Here is a 15,560-nt window from a genome sequence, read left to right on the forward strand (position 1 = left end):
GTGACTGTTGTAGATCTCCCACTCCTTGTAATTATACCATAAAACATAGCTAAATGGTCTTATTCATAGTCCTACTAGAAATTATAATGAATCATACCTCAATGTCAAAAGTAAGGGTGGGCTCACATCACGTTTTTATGCCTTCGTTTGACGTATATGTAAAAGAAAAGAAAGGCTACAAAAATCTGCACATCACGCAGAGTCCTGTAAAAAAAAAAGTATACTTTTTTGTTTGTTTGTTTACAATGGAACTCTATGGTGAACGGATGACACTGTATGGCATCTGTCTGAGGCATCCGTTTAATGTATGCTTTTTTGTATATGTTAAATGGATGGGAAAAACGTGTTGTGAACCAACCCTAACAAACCTTCTTCATGTTCTTCATGAAGATGCTAAGATACTAAACTCAGGTGGTCAAAATAATTGTACACTTTTGGATATGCAAGGCTATATAGTACTTTGCCAGATCCTGCCACTGGTCCTGGTCATCATAGATCTAGTTGTATTGTTACAGACCCCATTTCAGGCAGTTTTCATACTCCTTTTCCAGCATGTCCAATAATGATACTTCCAGGCTTTACTGGATGATAATTAAATTGAGGCTAGTTAATAAATTCAGTCATGATAGCATTATGATAATTAGAGTGTTTTGTATAACTATGGTTCATTCTTCCACTGTCATGCATGAAGTCCTGTACTTTCAGCTAACAATTATTTTGTACAAGCTCCATAGGCAGCCAAGCTAGTTAGAGCCCTGTATGATGCCAATTACCATATATCAATGCCATGTCGGATACAAGGTATAATAGTACTGTTTTATATTCAATAAACCACACTGGTAAGAATAAGCAGGTACTTACCAAGTACTATGAGCTAGATTTATCAGAACTGGTGTATAGGAAAACTGGCTTAGTTTCCGATAGCAACCAATTAGATTCCACATTTCATTTTTCAAAGGAGCTCTTATAAATGAAAGGTGGAATCTGATTGGCTGCTATGGAAAACTAAGCCAGTTTTCCTATAAACCAGTTTTGATAAATCTCCCCCTATGACTGATGTATTCTGTACTCTGCCTAATATTCTGTTCTGTACACAGCCTGAATGATGGAGTAGACATGATGAGTCAACAAGTCAGTGGGTCAATAAGGAATACATATGTTTTCCAAGTTTCGCTGTATTGTGTGTGCTGTATTGGCACCATATACTGTGTACAGTGTTTCAGTAGGATTGAACAGTTCCTTTTATGTATTTTAACCATGAAACAAGCATAATTATCCAAATGTTGTAATATCTCACTGATACAGTATAAGTATATTTTTTTTAATTGTGTGGGTTTTGGGGGGAAAGAATGAAAGGTCCACTAGAATTATGTTTCCATTGATGGAAATAATGTTCACATTTTAGATAAAATAGAAGAAAAATACAGTTTTCCTGGATAAATGTACTCAATCCTCCGTACAATAAGGTACTATACTATATATACAGAATTTTAATGTACAGATGAATTACTACCAGAATTGTGAATGAAACTTGTCTAATTCACCATATCAAATACTATCAGACTGGGGGACGCTCACCAGCTAATCTGGAGCCTGGCCTGCTGACCACCTTTCAGCCAAACATGCACCGTAATGACAACAAAAAGAATGGCTGGCTCACAGTAATTAGCATGTGTCTTTACTTAATTAAAAATTAATAATACATAAAAATTAATAATTCACAATACATAAAAACATTTACTAAAATTAATACATGAAAATTAATGAATTCATTTAGTAATCCTGGTCCTTTAAATGCGGAGCTCACGCATATATAAAAAATTGAAACTATCCAAAAAAGCGGTTGTTCATATATTTATTAGGGCGTATGGTTGGATGGCATCAAATTGTTAATTTTGAATTATTCAATCACGTAACGCTCTTAATGAATAATGAGTTAGGAGCACGTCCTTATATTGTATCCACCAACTTACTTCAATTGTACTACTGCCCTTGTACAAACCGCCACCAGGGCAGTGTGGATGGTGATTTATAAGTAATATTGCGAAGATATTCCCCGGCTGATCATTGGCGTTCCGGTGAATTCATAGCGCATGCACCAGAAGAGGCTCAATGGAGAACAGCATTGCTGGGAACCACGCTAACCCAGCAGAGAACAACACAGCGAGCAATCACGCTAACAGGCCGGGAGAAAGATAAGGTTAATCGATTGAGCCTTAATGTTGCCTTAATCAAATGCCACACTAATACAGTATACATATACCGATGACTTTGATGCATGAGAATGTGGATAAACGAAGCTCTTCATTGACACACTAACCACTAACTAGTAGTGTAACTAAAGCAAGCATACGGACACAGTGTAACAAAGTGTGGACTAAGTAAGCGCTCCACTGATATACTAACTACTAATCGGTAGTGTAGTTGAAGAAGCCAGTATATGGACATAGTGCGACAAAGTGTGGTCAAACTAAGTGCTTCACTGACATACTAACTACTAATCAGTAGTACAATTGAAGCAAGTTGGTGGATACAATATAAGGACGTGCTACTAACTTATTATTCATCAAGAGCATTACGTGATTGAATAATTCAAAATTAAAAATAATTCAATATCATCCAACTATACGCCCTAATTAATATATGAACAACCACTTTTTGGGGATATTTTCAAATTTTTTTATATATGCGTGAGCTCCGCATTTAAAGGGCCAGGATTACTAAATTAATTTATTAATTTTCATGTATTAATGTTAGTAAAGGTTTTTATGTATTGTATGAATTGTTAATTAAGTAAAGCCAGCCATTCTTTTTGCTGTAATTCTCCATATAGTTGTAAATGAGCCTTCTGTATTGGTATTACCATCAAGTGTCACTATGGTAATGGTCCATTGGCTTCTGTCTAGTCTCCAATTTGTTAGGCATTATTCTAGTCCAATATTATTGTGAACATCTGGCTAGCTTGTGTCTGTGTAAAGAGTATAATGAATTCATCTATCCTTTTAGTACATTGGGGCTTGTTTACTTATACTGGCATTTTACACACCAGTCTAACAGGGTAGCCATACCCATTCAATAGCGGTCAGTTAAACGGTCAATGATTGACAGCTCTCTCTTCCGTCTCCCTCCCGGCTCCACTGTATACATTCAGCTTGGCCAAAAGTGTATGTGTATTCAATGGTGAGAGAGGAGAAAGCTGCTGCCAGACCATTCTGAAGGCTGCTTATCTCCGGGGAGAACAAAAGGATCGGGGATAAAATTTACATTGCCCGATTCTTCTCTCCCCCATCATCGTATTGTCAGAGAGAATCGACAGCTCCCCATATTCATTAGACTGTCAGCTGAAGGTGGATGGTAAAAAGGCTACCGGAGTATGATACTTCTAAGTTGCTAAGAGGCACATCTGTGGTGTCTGTGCGCCAGAAACTGAAATCAACGCCAACTAGATGCTGACATAGCTGTCAGTGATAATTTACGCCAGTTTTCTGGCATAATTAATTGTAAATGTATCGGGCTGTGGTGGACCCATCACTTCTACTGTTCGAGCAAAAATTGGTGACTTTTGTATACCAAAAAACTGGTGTACACATTTTGTAAATGACCCCCATTGTCTTTTCTAAAAGTTTGGTGTGACATGTCAGTGTCAAATGCACTGAAGAGCGGTGTGGCACAAAATATGAACATACAGTAGGTGATATGTTTTTTGAGTGTAAGAGCCCATTATTTGCTGTGTAGTTCTAGTGTTTAGGGCTGCCTATGTATAATGTGTGAAGAAACATGTAAAGATAAATTAGGTTACAGTCTAGTAATTATTTTTAGTAATTTTACAATAATATCAATAATAATATTAATAGCTTGCTTTTAATATTTGAATATATTAAACGGGTTCTGTACCTTTTTATTACTATTGATCTATCTTCTGGATAGGTCATCAGTATCTGATCATTAGCGGTCCAACACCTGGGACCCCTGCCGATCAGCTGTTTTGAGAAGTTTCCCATGGGCCCAGTGACGTCATGACTACCATCACTCAGCCCCATTGGAGTGAGGTCACTGGTCTGCGGGTAACAACGAGAAGGTCACTGCGCTACTATGAGCGCTGCTGTCTTCTCCAACAGCTGATCGGCTGGGGTCCTGGGTGTTGATCAGATGCAGATGATCTATCTAAAGGATAGATCATCAGTAACAAAAAGGTACAAAACCCCTTTAAAGGGATTCTGTCACCTCCCCTAAGCCAAAAAACGATTTTAAAGCAGCCATGAAGCACAGCTTACCTGGATTAGGCTGTGCTCTTTTATCTTGCAATCCGTCCAGCAGTTACTGCAAAAAACGACTTTTATTCATATGCAAATGTGTCCTGAAGGTGCCCAGAGGGGCGTTTTGTTCCTCTTAGAGAGCCGAGCCCAGTGACGAGGATGAAGCTCCTGCCCTCAGTCTCCTGCTGATCGCACAGGCGCAGCCCTCAGTGGGTACTGCGCCTGTGCGAAAGTTCGTTCGGCGAGAGGGAGGAGAGGCTGTGGCAGGCTGGGGGCGGTTAGACAGTGCAAGGAAGGCGGGCTGGGCACTGTAAGAGGGGCGGTACTGGGCTCTCTAAGAGGAACAAAACGCCCCTCTGGGCACCTTCAGGACACATTTGCATATGAATAAAAGTCGTTTTTTGCAGTAACTGCTGGACGGATTGCAAGATAAAAGAGCACAGCCTAATCCAGGTAAGCTGTGCTTCATGGCTGCTTTAAAATCGTTTTTTTGCTTAGGGGAGGTGACAGAATCCCTTTAAGGGTATATTCACAATTAGCCATTAAATTATGTTTTTTACCCATTTGCGAATATTGCAAAATGTCATAATTTTTTCCCTATCACTGCATTTTGCCTCAATAATCACAACAAAATATGATTTGACTGCAACATGTGAATGCTTGGGTCCTGCATGAACTCCTGCTTCTATTGCTTTGGTTTAGATATTACTTTAATAGCTTTGGTTAGTCTTTTGTGATAGCTATACAGTATTTCCTATCCAATAACTTGCTCTTTTTATGTCTTTGCACCACTTTTCCACTTTGGCTAAACTGCACGCCCTCATTGAGTGACAGGATTTGGTCTCTATCCAACGACCATAGAAAATATAATAGTACAAAAACAAATCCACTCACAAGTACCCTGCCAGATATCTACAGTGGCTTTAATATTTGAATAAAACAATAGCTGATCTTAGGGAGACCAACTACAAAAAACAAAGTGGAGCCTCATTAAAAAGTCTCAACCCAGAAATCCAAAGTGTAAAGCTCCCTTGGAAACATATGCAAAATATGCAAAAAAAATGTGGATCCCCAGTTATGGGTCTTTAACACAGTGAAATCCAGATATCCCTCCAGGGAAGGAAAACCAAGCAAAGGGGTGTCCCCTTTATAGAGATCACCAGATCCACCATATAAGGTGCCCCTATGTCAAGATCCAGCTTTTTTACAAGCCTTACGCTGGGTTCACACCTGAGCGTTTTACAGCGCGTTCCTACGCGCTGTAAAACGCACAACAGGCAAGAACCAATGATTCCCTATGGGAATGGTTCACACCTGGGCGTTTTACAGCGCGTACGATCGCGCTCTAAAACGCCCGACGCTCAAATAAGTACAGGAGCTTTTTTTGGCGCGTTTGACGCGCGTTTGGGCCATAGACTCTTTGGACAACACTGCTGTCAATCACCCAAACGCGCGTCAAACGCGCGTTTACTATTACAAAAAACGCGCATAAAAACGCGTGACAAAATCGCGCATAAAAACGCGCGTTTGCGAAACGCTTAGGTGTGAACCCAGCGTTAAGGATGTGACAGGGGAAGACCTAAGACAGTTATCCATCCACAGACCGCTGTTTCGGGGTGTTGCCCCTCATCAGTGGGATTCTGGCTAACTGGGAGCAATGCCTAGGAGACTACTCTAATATTTTAACATTTTATCAAGACTTTTGCTTTTCCATTCAGATCACACTTGGCTATAAAACAACCCATCAACCTCTTATACTTTACACCATTGATGAACAGCTTGCCACTCGTGATACCATTCTGTGTTGCCCCAACCATCTCTGGCACCCTCATATATGGGGCTATTCTCTGTTCAGGCTCACTCCATTGTGGTTTATAGGGCGGGAGTCAGACATTTCCAACACCCCATCAAACTACAACTCCCAGCATGCTCCATTCACTTCTAGGGGAGTTCCATGAACAGCTGAAGGTTACTGACCTTGTTATAGGGCATGGAAAGTTTTTGACTGTTTCCACAATTCTGACACACCCCAAAGGAGATAGCATCACTTATGCAAGGCCACCTTGACTATATTTTTTTTTCCTGTAGCTACCAAATGAGAAAAAACTGTGAAACCCTATATTTTGTATTGTTACAGAAATGGAACACCGCTTATTAGATATTTATGGCATATACTGACAATATGCCTGAGATGGGAATACCCCTTTAGGTTTCATTTTAACTTTTGGAGTGGTAACATTGCAGCTCCCTGCTTCATAGTTGTGTCCATTTCCCTGAGTTGGAGCCAGTGTTCTCAGAACTTCTTTCTCACGGTTATTGCTGACCTTTGTTATACTTGGAGTTTAATTCTTTACTGCTTTGACCTTTCCAGTGATATTGACTGTTGTATTTTAGCAGCAGGAAAATATTCCACAATTTTTGTAGGTTACCTGCATTGAATTTTTATATACCGCTGTGTAAGAGGCTAGTTCTAGATAAGTTATAAATAATACTAAGAGAAATAATAAAAACTTGGAAATTAAGTTGGACAGATTCCAAGATCCTATCTTTTACTTTTACTATAGTATTTTAGCAATGCAAATAGATAGAGGTAGATAGATAGATATGGGATAGATAGATAGATAGATAGATTAGATAGATATGGATTAGATAGCTAGATAGATAGATAGATATGGGATAGATAGATAGATAGATAGATAGATAGATAGATAGATAGGATATTAGATGGATAGATAGGATATTAGATTGATAGATAGGATATTAGATGGATAGATATATATCATATAGATATTAGATGGATAGATATATATCAGATAGATATGAAATAGATATTAGATAGATACATAGATCAATAGATATATGAGATATTAAATAGATAAGATAAATAGATATTAGATAGATACATAGATAAATAAATAGAGATATATATGATAGATATTAGATAGATATTAGATAGATAGATAGGATATTAGATGGATAGATATATATCAGATAGATATGAGATAGATATTAGATAGATACATAGATCAATAGATATATGTGAGATATTAAATGGATAAGATAAATAGATATTAGATGGATAGACAGACAAGCAGATAAGTGTTGGATACAGACAGATAGAAACATTTGTAAGGAATGTGTATGTTCTTCCTGTGTTTTCACGGTGTCTTGGTCTCCATTGTTCTCCCACACAAGGTGCAGTAGGTTAATTGGCTTCTTATGAAATTGATCATAGTATGCTTATGGCTGACATAGGGATAATTGAACTGATGTTAATCCACATCTCTGTACAGCACTGTTAGAATATGTTGGCATTATATAATAAACAGGAAATAAATGCTAGGGCAGTATGTATGTGTAAACTGTATATATTACATTCATATTGCTCTGGCAGTGGCACATTCAATTCTGATTATATTTCTTTTTTTTTCTAAATGTCTATAATACTGGGAGCCAGCTGGTATTATATATATATATAAGTCCACTCTATTTGTGGCATAATATAAAGCCTTGTGTCTTGTTCTGTTTCCCCCTCAGCAATACAAGGATCAGGGGTGATTTTTCGAACGGTAGAGGTGACTCTTCACAAAGAAGGTAACACATTTGGATTTGTAATACGAGGTAAGTTACATTCTGGAAATCAATTTCATATTGATCCCTATGAAAAGGTAAATTATTTCTTTGTTTTTTCAATTAAAAAAAACAACATTTTAAAGAAGTGGTGATATCAGGGTAGAAGTCGTATTTCTGCTATTTATCCCATACCTACAGTATGCCCACTCTGTGGTTAACCGCCGCTGTGCACATCAAGAGTGGGGGGGCCTGGAGGAAATGTATTACATGCGTTTGTCATTTTTTTCTTCCCTGCATATCCCCACTAGCCTTTCCAAAGGTCTCTAACGTGATGGTAAATTACATTTTCCTGTATTATTTTGCTACACATGATGAAAGCTGCATATCCTTTGAATCCTCTAAGCTTGTTTTCTATGGTCTGTTTTGCAGCCTTTCATCACTCGCTAGAGTGCTAAATCCATATCCACGCTATTCTTTGCTGAAGACTTAGAACAATATATTTTTTTAGTTAATTTACTACCTGGTAGAAATATCCTTAGATTTTCATTAAATGATAAGAAACTAATTTTGCACAGCATTTGAAAACACTTTAGCTACCTGTTAGCAATTTCCAGAAGCGTGAAAATGTAGGCAACATGTGTACAAATGAGCTCATCCGGAACCGCCTGCAAAACAATGCAGTGTTAAAAGGGCGCACCAACAATGTTCCTTTGAAAAACCGTATAGAATGTGCAAACAGTGTGTGTTGTGTTACTTCTGTACCATGCTCCAGATGCTGAGCAACTGCATGACCATTGTCAACTGTGCCTATGACTAGCGTTGAGCGAACTTCTGGTGTTGAGCGAACAAGGTTCAGGTTATCTATGAATTCCATTATGGATTCCATAACTTCGGAATCTTAGATAATCTGAACCTTGTAAACTAAACTTTAAAACAGTTCGCTCATCCCTACCTATGACAACACTTCTTTCTTTCTACATTAATTTTGATTTACAGTACTTTGCAAAAGTATTCACCCCACTTGACTTTTTTCGTATTTTGGTGCCTCACAACCTGGAATTAACATGGATTGTTTGAGGATTTGCATCATTTAATTTACAGAACATACCCACAACTTTGAAGATTTTTTATTTTTTTTTTTTATTGTGAAGCAAACAACAAATAGGACAAAATACCAGAAAAAGTATATGTGCACAACTATTCACCCCCCTAAAGTCAATACTTTGTGGAGCCACCTTTTGCAGCAATCACAGCTCCAAGTCGCTTTGGATAAGTCTCTATGAGCTTGCCACATCTTACCACTGGGATTTTTGCAAAACTGCTCCAGCTCCTTCAAGTTGGATGGTTTGCGCTTGTGAACAGCAATCTTAAAATCTGACCACAGATTTTCTATTGGACTGAGATCTGGGCTTTGACTAGGCCATTCCAACACATTTACAGGTTTCCCCTTAAACCACTCAAGTGTAGCTTTAGCAGTGTGTTTGGGGTCATTGTCCTGCTGGAGGGTGAACCTCCGTCCTAGCCTCAAATCACGCACAGAGTGGTACAGGTTTTGTTCAAGAATATACCTGTATTTAGCATCATCCATCCTTCCCTCAACTCTGACCAGTTTCCCAGTCCCGGCTGCTGAAAAACTTCCCTACAGCATGATGCTGCCACCACCATGTTTCACTGTGGGGATGGTGTTCTTTGGGTGATGTGATGTGTTGGGTTTTCTCCAGACATAGCGTTTTCTTTGGCTGAAAAGTTACATTTTAGTCTCATCAGACCAGAGCACCTTCCTCCATACATTTTCGGAGTCTCCCACATGCTTTTTCACAAACTCACAACGTGCCTTTGTGTTTTTAGCTGAAAGTAATGGCTTTCTTCTGACCACTCTGCCATAAAGCCCAACTCTATGGAGCGTACGGCTTATTGTCGTCCTATGTACAGATACTCCAGTCTCTACTGTGAAACTCTGCAGCTCCTCCAGGGTTACCTTATGTCTCTGTGCTGCCTCTCTGATTAATTCCCTCCTTGCCCTGTCCGTGAGTCTTGGTGGGTGGCCGTCTCTTGGCAGGTTTGCTGTTGTGCCATGTTATTTCCATTTGGTTATGATAGATTTGATGGTTCTCCTGGGGATCATCAAAGTTTTGAATATTTTTTTTATAACCTAACCCTAATTTGTACTTCTCAACAACATTGTCCCTTACTTGTTTGGAGAGTTCCTTGGTCTTCATGGTAGTGTTTGGTTAGTGATGCCTCTTGCTTAGGTGTTGCCGCCTCTGGGGCCTTTCAAAAAAGGTGTGTATATGTAATAACAGATCATGTGACACTTAGATTGCACACAGGTGGACATCAGTTCACTAATTATGTGACTTCTGAAGGTAGTTGTTGCACCAGAGCTTTTTATAGGTTTCCTAACAAAGGGGGTGAATACATACGTACATGCCAATTTTCTGTTTTCTATTTCTAAACAATAGTTTTATTTATATATTTTTTTCATTTCACTTCACTAACTTAGACTATTGTGTCCTGATCCATCACATAAAATTCAGATTAACAAAACATTGAACTTAAGACTGTAATGTAACAAAATACCCAAAAAAGTCAAGGGGGGTTGAACCAGAAGATAACTATTATTTTTTCACACAGAGGCACAGCATGCTTAACTGCTTGCAGTAACTTCAAATGGCACAATACGCTTAATGGTTGCACTTCAACAACTGGCACTATTGTAAGCCACAAATTTGAAATTATTTAGCATATTGGAGGGCCCAGTGGACACAAATTCATACACACCATCCAGTAAAAAGACATATATGTTAAATGTATACCTTTTTAAATCTGAGTGTCTATGGGTGACGAATGTTACAGATGGCATTGGTCACAGGTGTATTTTTTTAACATGAGAGCCTTTGTCATCCTTTGCCTTTCGTCTCTGGATACAAATCTTGAGCCAAGAGAGAGGTTAAGGGAGGATACACCTATATATAACCAACTCTCATTACACTGAATTTCCTAAGCACAGTGAAGTTACCTAGATATCTGCAGGAAACCTTGACTAGACAAAAATACAGCTGCCTATTATGTAATTGAATCCAATATTATGCTGCCTATTATGTAATTGAATCCAACATTATGCATTAGTCTATCTATCCAGTAGGATGCCTTATTCACATGTATGTGATTTCCATCAGTGATTGGAGCCTCCACAGAGATAAGGTATAAACAGGGCCGGAGTGGCCATAGACCTTACAGGGAAGTTTACCGGTGGGCCGATGCCCAGGGGCCACCCAAGCCTTCCTCTCTGCCGCTGGCTGGGTACATAATGAGCTATCAGTGGTAATTAATGCTGTGAGAATCAGGTACTCGGGTACCCGGCCAACAATCGCACATAACCACCTGAATTCAACTACTGTGGCCTGCAGGACAGAAAATGGCGCTATTCATGGCCAGCATAGAGGGACAGCTTTTGGGGCAGTATATTGTGCTGCTCTCTGGTATATGGTTCTGGTGGAATGGTATTTTGTGCTGTGTTATTGCTGATCCAGCCTACTTGTGTTGCGCTGCCTTCTGTCAATTTGGACCCCCCTTTAACATGTGGCCACTTTAAGGTTCTTTTTCCAGGGCCACTTTAAATTCCCCTTGGTCTAAGGGAAAGATCTGCACCTGTTTTGTGTTTAGAGCCGCACCTGGTTTAGGCTCCAAATCACTGGTGGAAATCACTGACCGAACACTGACTGTGTGGATGAGGCATAAGCTACTGTTTTCGGTAAACTACTTTATGACTAATATTGACAAGACATAACTAATATTCTTGAGGCTTAAAGGGATTCTGTCACCAGGTTTCACCCCCTCCAGATAAAAATATGGTTATGTTCAGGGAGCTTTAACCATTCCTAATGTGATCTTATAAATGTAATCTGTAGGCTCATTTTGCTAAAAATACGCTATTACTAACCTGTCATTCATAAAAATAAGGTGCCCAAGGGGATGTAAATGGATCCAAGCTGCCGCCCGCACCCGCCGCCGTTCGTGCCGAGCTCCGCCTTTCCCGACCTCAGCGCCGCCTCATAATCTTCTGTGACGCTTTCCGCTCTCCCTCCCTCCCCCCTCCTCCTGCTGTAAGATCGCTGTGACGCCTCCCCCCTCCTCCTGCTGTAACGCCTCCTCCTGCTGTAAGATCGCTGTGACGCCTCCCCCCTCCTCCTGCTGTAACATCGCTGTGACGCCTCCCGCTCTCCCTCCCTCCCCCCTCCTCCTGCTGTAACATCGCTGTGACGCCTCCCGCTCTCCCTCCCCCTCCTCCTGCTGTAACATCGCAATGTTACAGCAGGAGGAGGGGGGAGGGAGGGAGAGCGTGAGGCGTCACAGCGATGTTACAGCAGGAGGAGGGGGGAGGCGTCACAGCGATCTTACAGCAGGAGGAGGGGGAGGGAGGGAGAGCGGCAGGCGTCACAGAAGATTATGAGGCGGCACTGAGGTCGGGAAAGGCGGAGCTGGGCACGAACGGCGGCGGGTGCGGGCGCAAGCTTGGATCCATTTACATCCCCTTAGGCACCTTATTTTCATGAATGACAGGTTAGCAATAGTGTATTTTTAGCAAAATGAGCCTACAGATTACATTTATAAGACCAGATTAGGAATGGTTAAAGCTCCCTGAACATAACTATATTTTTATCTGTAGGGGGTGAAACCTGGTGACAGAATCCCTTTAAGTCTCTTATGAATATTTTATGTACTGAAAAATTGTTATCTGCAGAGTGTTAAAGGAGTTTGCTGGGGAAATGCTTAAAAAAACTAAAACCAAAAAAACCTATACCAATCCTCTGCTGCTGCTGGTCCCAGCACTGGTGCCTGCTGCTCTTCACTTCCTGGTCAAAGCTTCAAATGCTAGATACACCAGGAAAAAAACACTCAGCCAATCACTGGATGAAACAGGTCACTGTTACGGTTAGTGATTACCTGAGCGAGACTTTTCTGGCTTTCCAGTGATTACCTGAGCCAGGACAGAAAAGGGAGAGCAGCGGAGACTGGAGCTGGTTGTGAATGGCATCGTTGGGGGGGACTGGTGTGGGTAAGTATGGATTTTTTTTTTTAAACCTTTTGTGGCCTCTCTCATATGTGTGTGTGTGTGTGTGTGTGTGTGTATATATAATTATTATTATTGTTATTATTATTTTTATTTTATTTTTATTTTTTGGAAAACCTCTTTAAGCCAACAAGTGCTGTGTGTAATGCCAGATGTTGAATGAGTAATCTGGAATAAGCAAATTACTGACATCACAACCCAAATAGTCATTACATTGTATTCTCTAAACCTTCATCACAGCTGAATTTAGTGTCATTTTCTTCTGATCTTCTTTTATGATAGAAAGTGCATCTTATATGTTATTGTACTCTGTACCTTCTATCAGCCTTTATGGACATTTTTCTCATTTCTTTCTAGTGACCTTTTATAGAATGTTTTATTTTTTATTTTTTGGCAGAAGACATCTAAACCGTAATCTTTCATGTTTTAGATTTGGAAGCCCGAGTATGATCTTTGTGTAGAGACTAATTTTCTTCAAGCTATGCAGGGAGCGGGATGTGTATGTGCTTTGAGCAATAAGTGTATTCTGTTTCCTTGTTTCCAGGAGGAGCACATGAGGACAGAAATAAATCTCGTCCTATTGTAATAACTTGCGTTAGACCTGGAGGACCAGCTGACAGGTACAATACATCTTTCTATGGCAATACACATGGATCTGGGTTGCTCTGGCACACAAGCAGATAAGCTATGCATCAAATGCTCTAAGCAAATATAATGAATGTAAAAGTCCTTACTATGTATTAAAAGAAGCCTAGACAAAAAGATCTGCAGGGGATGCTTATTGCTCTCTTGTACATTCCTTATCAGCTATTACCACCGGATTTTACAATGTCAAAGCAATCCGAGACGCAGTGACATATGGTGACAATACTTAACATTATTCAAAAATTCTCAGACAACCAGGCTGATTAAATAAAAAAAGAAATTGAAACTTTCTGTCAAATCCAATGTGACAAACTGCATGCCTGTTGCCTGCTCTCTCCCTAGCAATGTATGATACTTTCTTGGTGTGTTTTTCAGCATATCCAGTGCTCTTAAAGAGTTTTTCCGAGATCTTTTTACTGACGGTCTGTCCTCAGGATAGGTGATCAGTTTTTGATCGGTGGGGGTCTGAGATCTGGGACCTCAGTTGATCAGCTTTTTGAGAAGGCACCGGCACTGTGGACGGCACTGTGCATGGTAGGCAGAGAGAAGGCTGTGGCGCTAATGCGAGCGATGGTACCTTCTCAAACAGCTGATCGGCAGGGGTCCTTGGTGCCAGACCCCCACCGATCAGATACTGATAATCAGGTCATCATGTGATCTTATTGTATCAATGTGGTATAACCACATACTGTATAGCGCTTTTATTTATTAACAGTACTGTGTGTACCAAGTGTTTTCTGAACTTATCACTTCATGATCTAATATCCAAGTCTTCCGTAACAAGTGCAAATGGAGAAAAGCATCAGTTATAAATGATAAAACTATAGGGGGACATCTGTCAATCATACTACCCTGTGGGTTCACATCACATTTTCGTCATTAGTTTAACGTACGTAAAAAAAAAGTATAATATTAACAGATGCCTCAAACAGATGCCATACTGTTCCATTGTAAAAAATAATAATATATATATACGTTAACGTATACTTTTTTTTTACAATGGACTTTGCAGGATGGAAAATTGTGGTACACTATGCTTTCTCATCGTGCAGAGTGCTGAAAAAAAAGTATACAATCATGTATACTCTTTGTTTTTTTGTTTTTTGCAGTGGAACTCTATGGTGTCAAATGCTACAGTATGGCCTTTGTCCGAGGCATCTGTTAACATATACTTTTTTATTTACAATGCAACTCTATGGTGACAGATGTCCCAGTATGGGATTTGTCTGAGGCATCCGTTAATGTATCCGTTTTTTTTGTGTGTTGGACGTATGACAAAAACATGATGTAAACCTCAGCCTAACAAAGCTCTTGAAGTTGGCATCCTTGGATGTATTTGACCTGTTTAACACAAATATCTAGTGACTTGTCACACAGCATATTTGTCACTGGTAGAGCTTTGCTTATGTGAAGACATTTTGTGTTATAGGTATTACTCTGCATTTCATAACTATAGTGCAGTGACATACCGCAGTGCCAAGGGTCCAGTCTGGATTCTGGAGTTAACCTTTTACTGAAGTTTACTGTCTAAAAGCTTAGCCCGGCAATGGTTCACTTGCTCTTCATTAGTTAGTAATAAGCAGCGGATTTTCCATTAGTGATTCTCCGCCGTGACCTAGAGCTTGATAACTGTCAAGGTAAATGTTAAGGGTATGGACAAGTAGGATTGATGTCATGGACATTGTAAATGAATCATTTTGTATGAGTGGCAATTATTTCTAAACCACATTACATCAAATTAATAAGGGTTGCTTTTTTCATCCTCTTCTAGAGAAGGCACAATCAAGCCAGGGGACAGATTGCTGAGCGTGGATGGAATTCGCCTCCATGGAGCAACACACGCCGAAGCCATGAGTATTCTTAAGCAGTGCGGCCAAGAAGCAACCTTACTTCTCGAATTTGATGTCTCCGTCATGGGTACGCCTAAGTCCTACTATTGCTACTTACTGATTTTTAAACTCTGCATGCAGAATGATATCTGTATAAGTACAGAGTGATTGCACAATGAGGGG

At 39.9% G+C, this 15,560-nt stretch overlaps 1 protein-coding gene across 12 annotated transcripts in view; it reads left to right on the forward strand.

Annotated features, from left to right (window-relative positions):
* The window catches only part of GRIP1 (glutamate receptor interacting protein 1), a 522,445-nt gene that overhangs the window by 424,408 nt on the left and 82,477 nt on the right, over positions 1–15,560 (forward strand). For all 12 annotated transcript variants that reach the window (XM_044280469.1, XM_044280476.1, XM_044280465.1 and 9 more), the window contains 3 exons: positions 7,794–7,877; positions 13,448–13,523; positions 15,320–15,465. In XM_044280469.1, coding sequence (XP_044136404.1) covers positions 7,794–7,877; positions 13,448–13,523; positions 15,320–15,465 — 306 coding nt within the window. The remainder of the gene's footprint in view (positions 1–7,793; positions 7,878–13,447; positions 13,524–15,319; positions 15,466–15,560) is intronic.

This window comes from Bufo gargarizans, chromosome 2 (genome assembly GCF_014858855.1).
Source record: "Bufo gargarizans isolate SCDJY-AF-19 chromosome 2, ASM1485885v1, whole genome shotgun sequence".
Taxonomy (NCBI): Eukaryota; Metazoa; Chordata; class Amphibia; order Anura; family Bufonidae; genus Bufo; species Bufo gargarizans.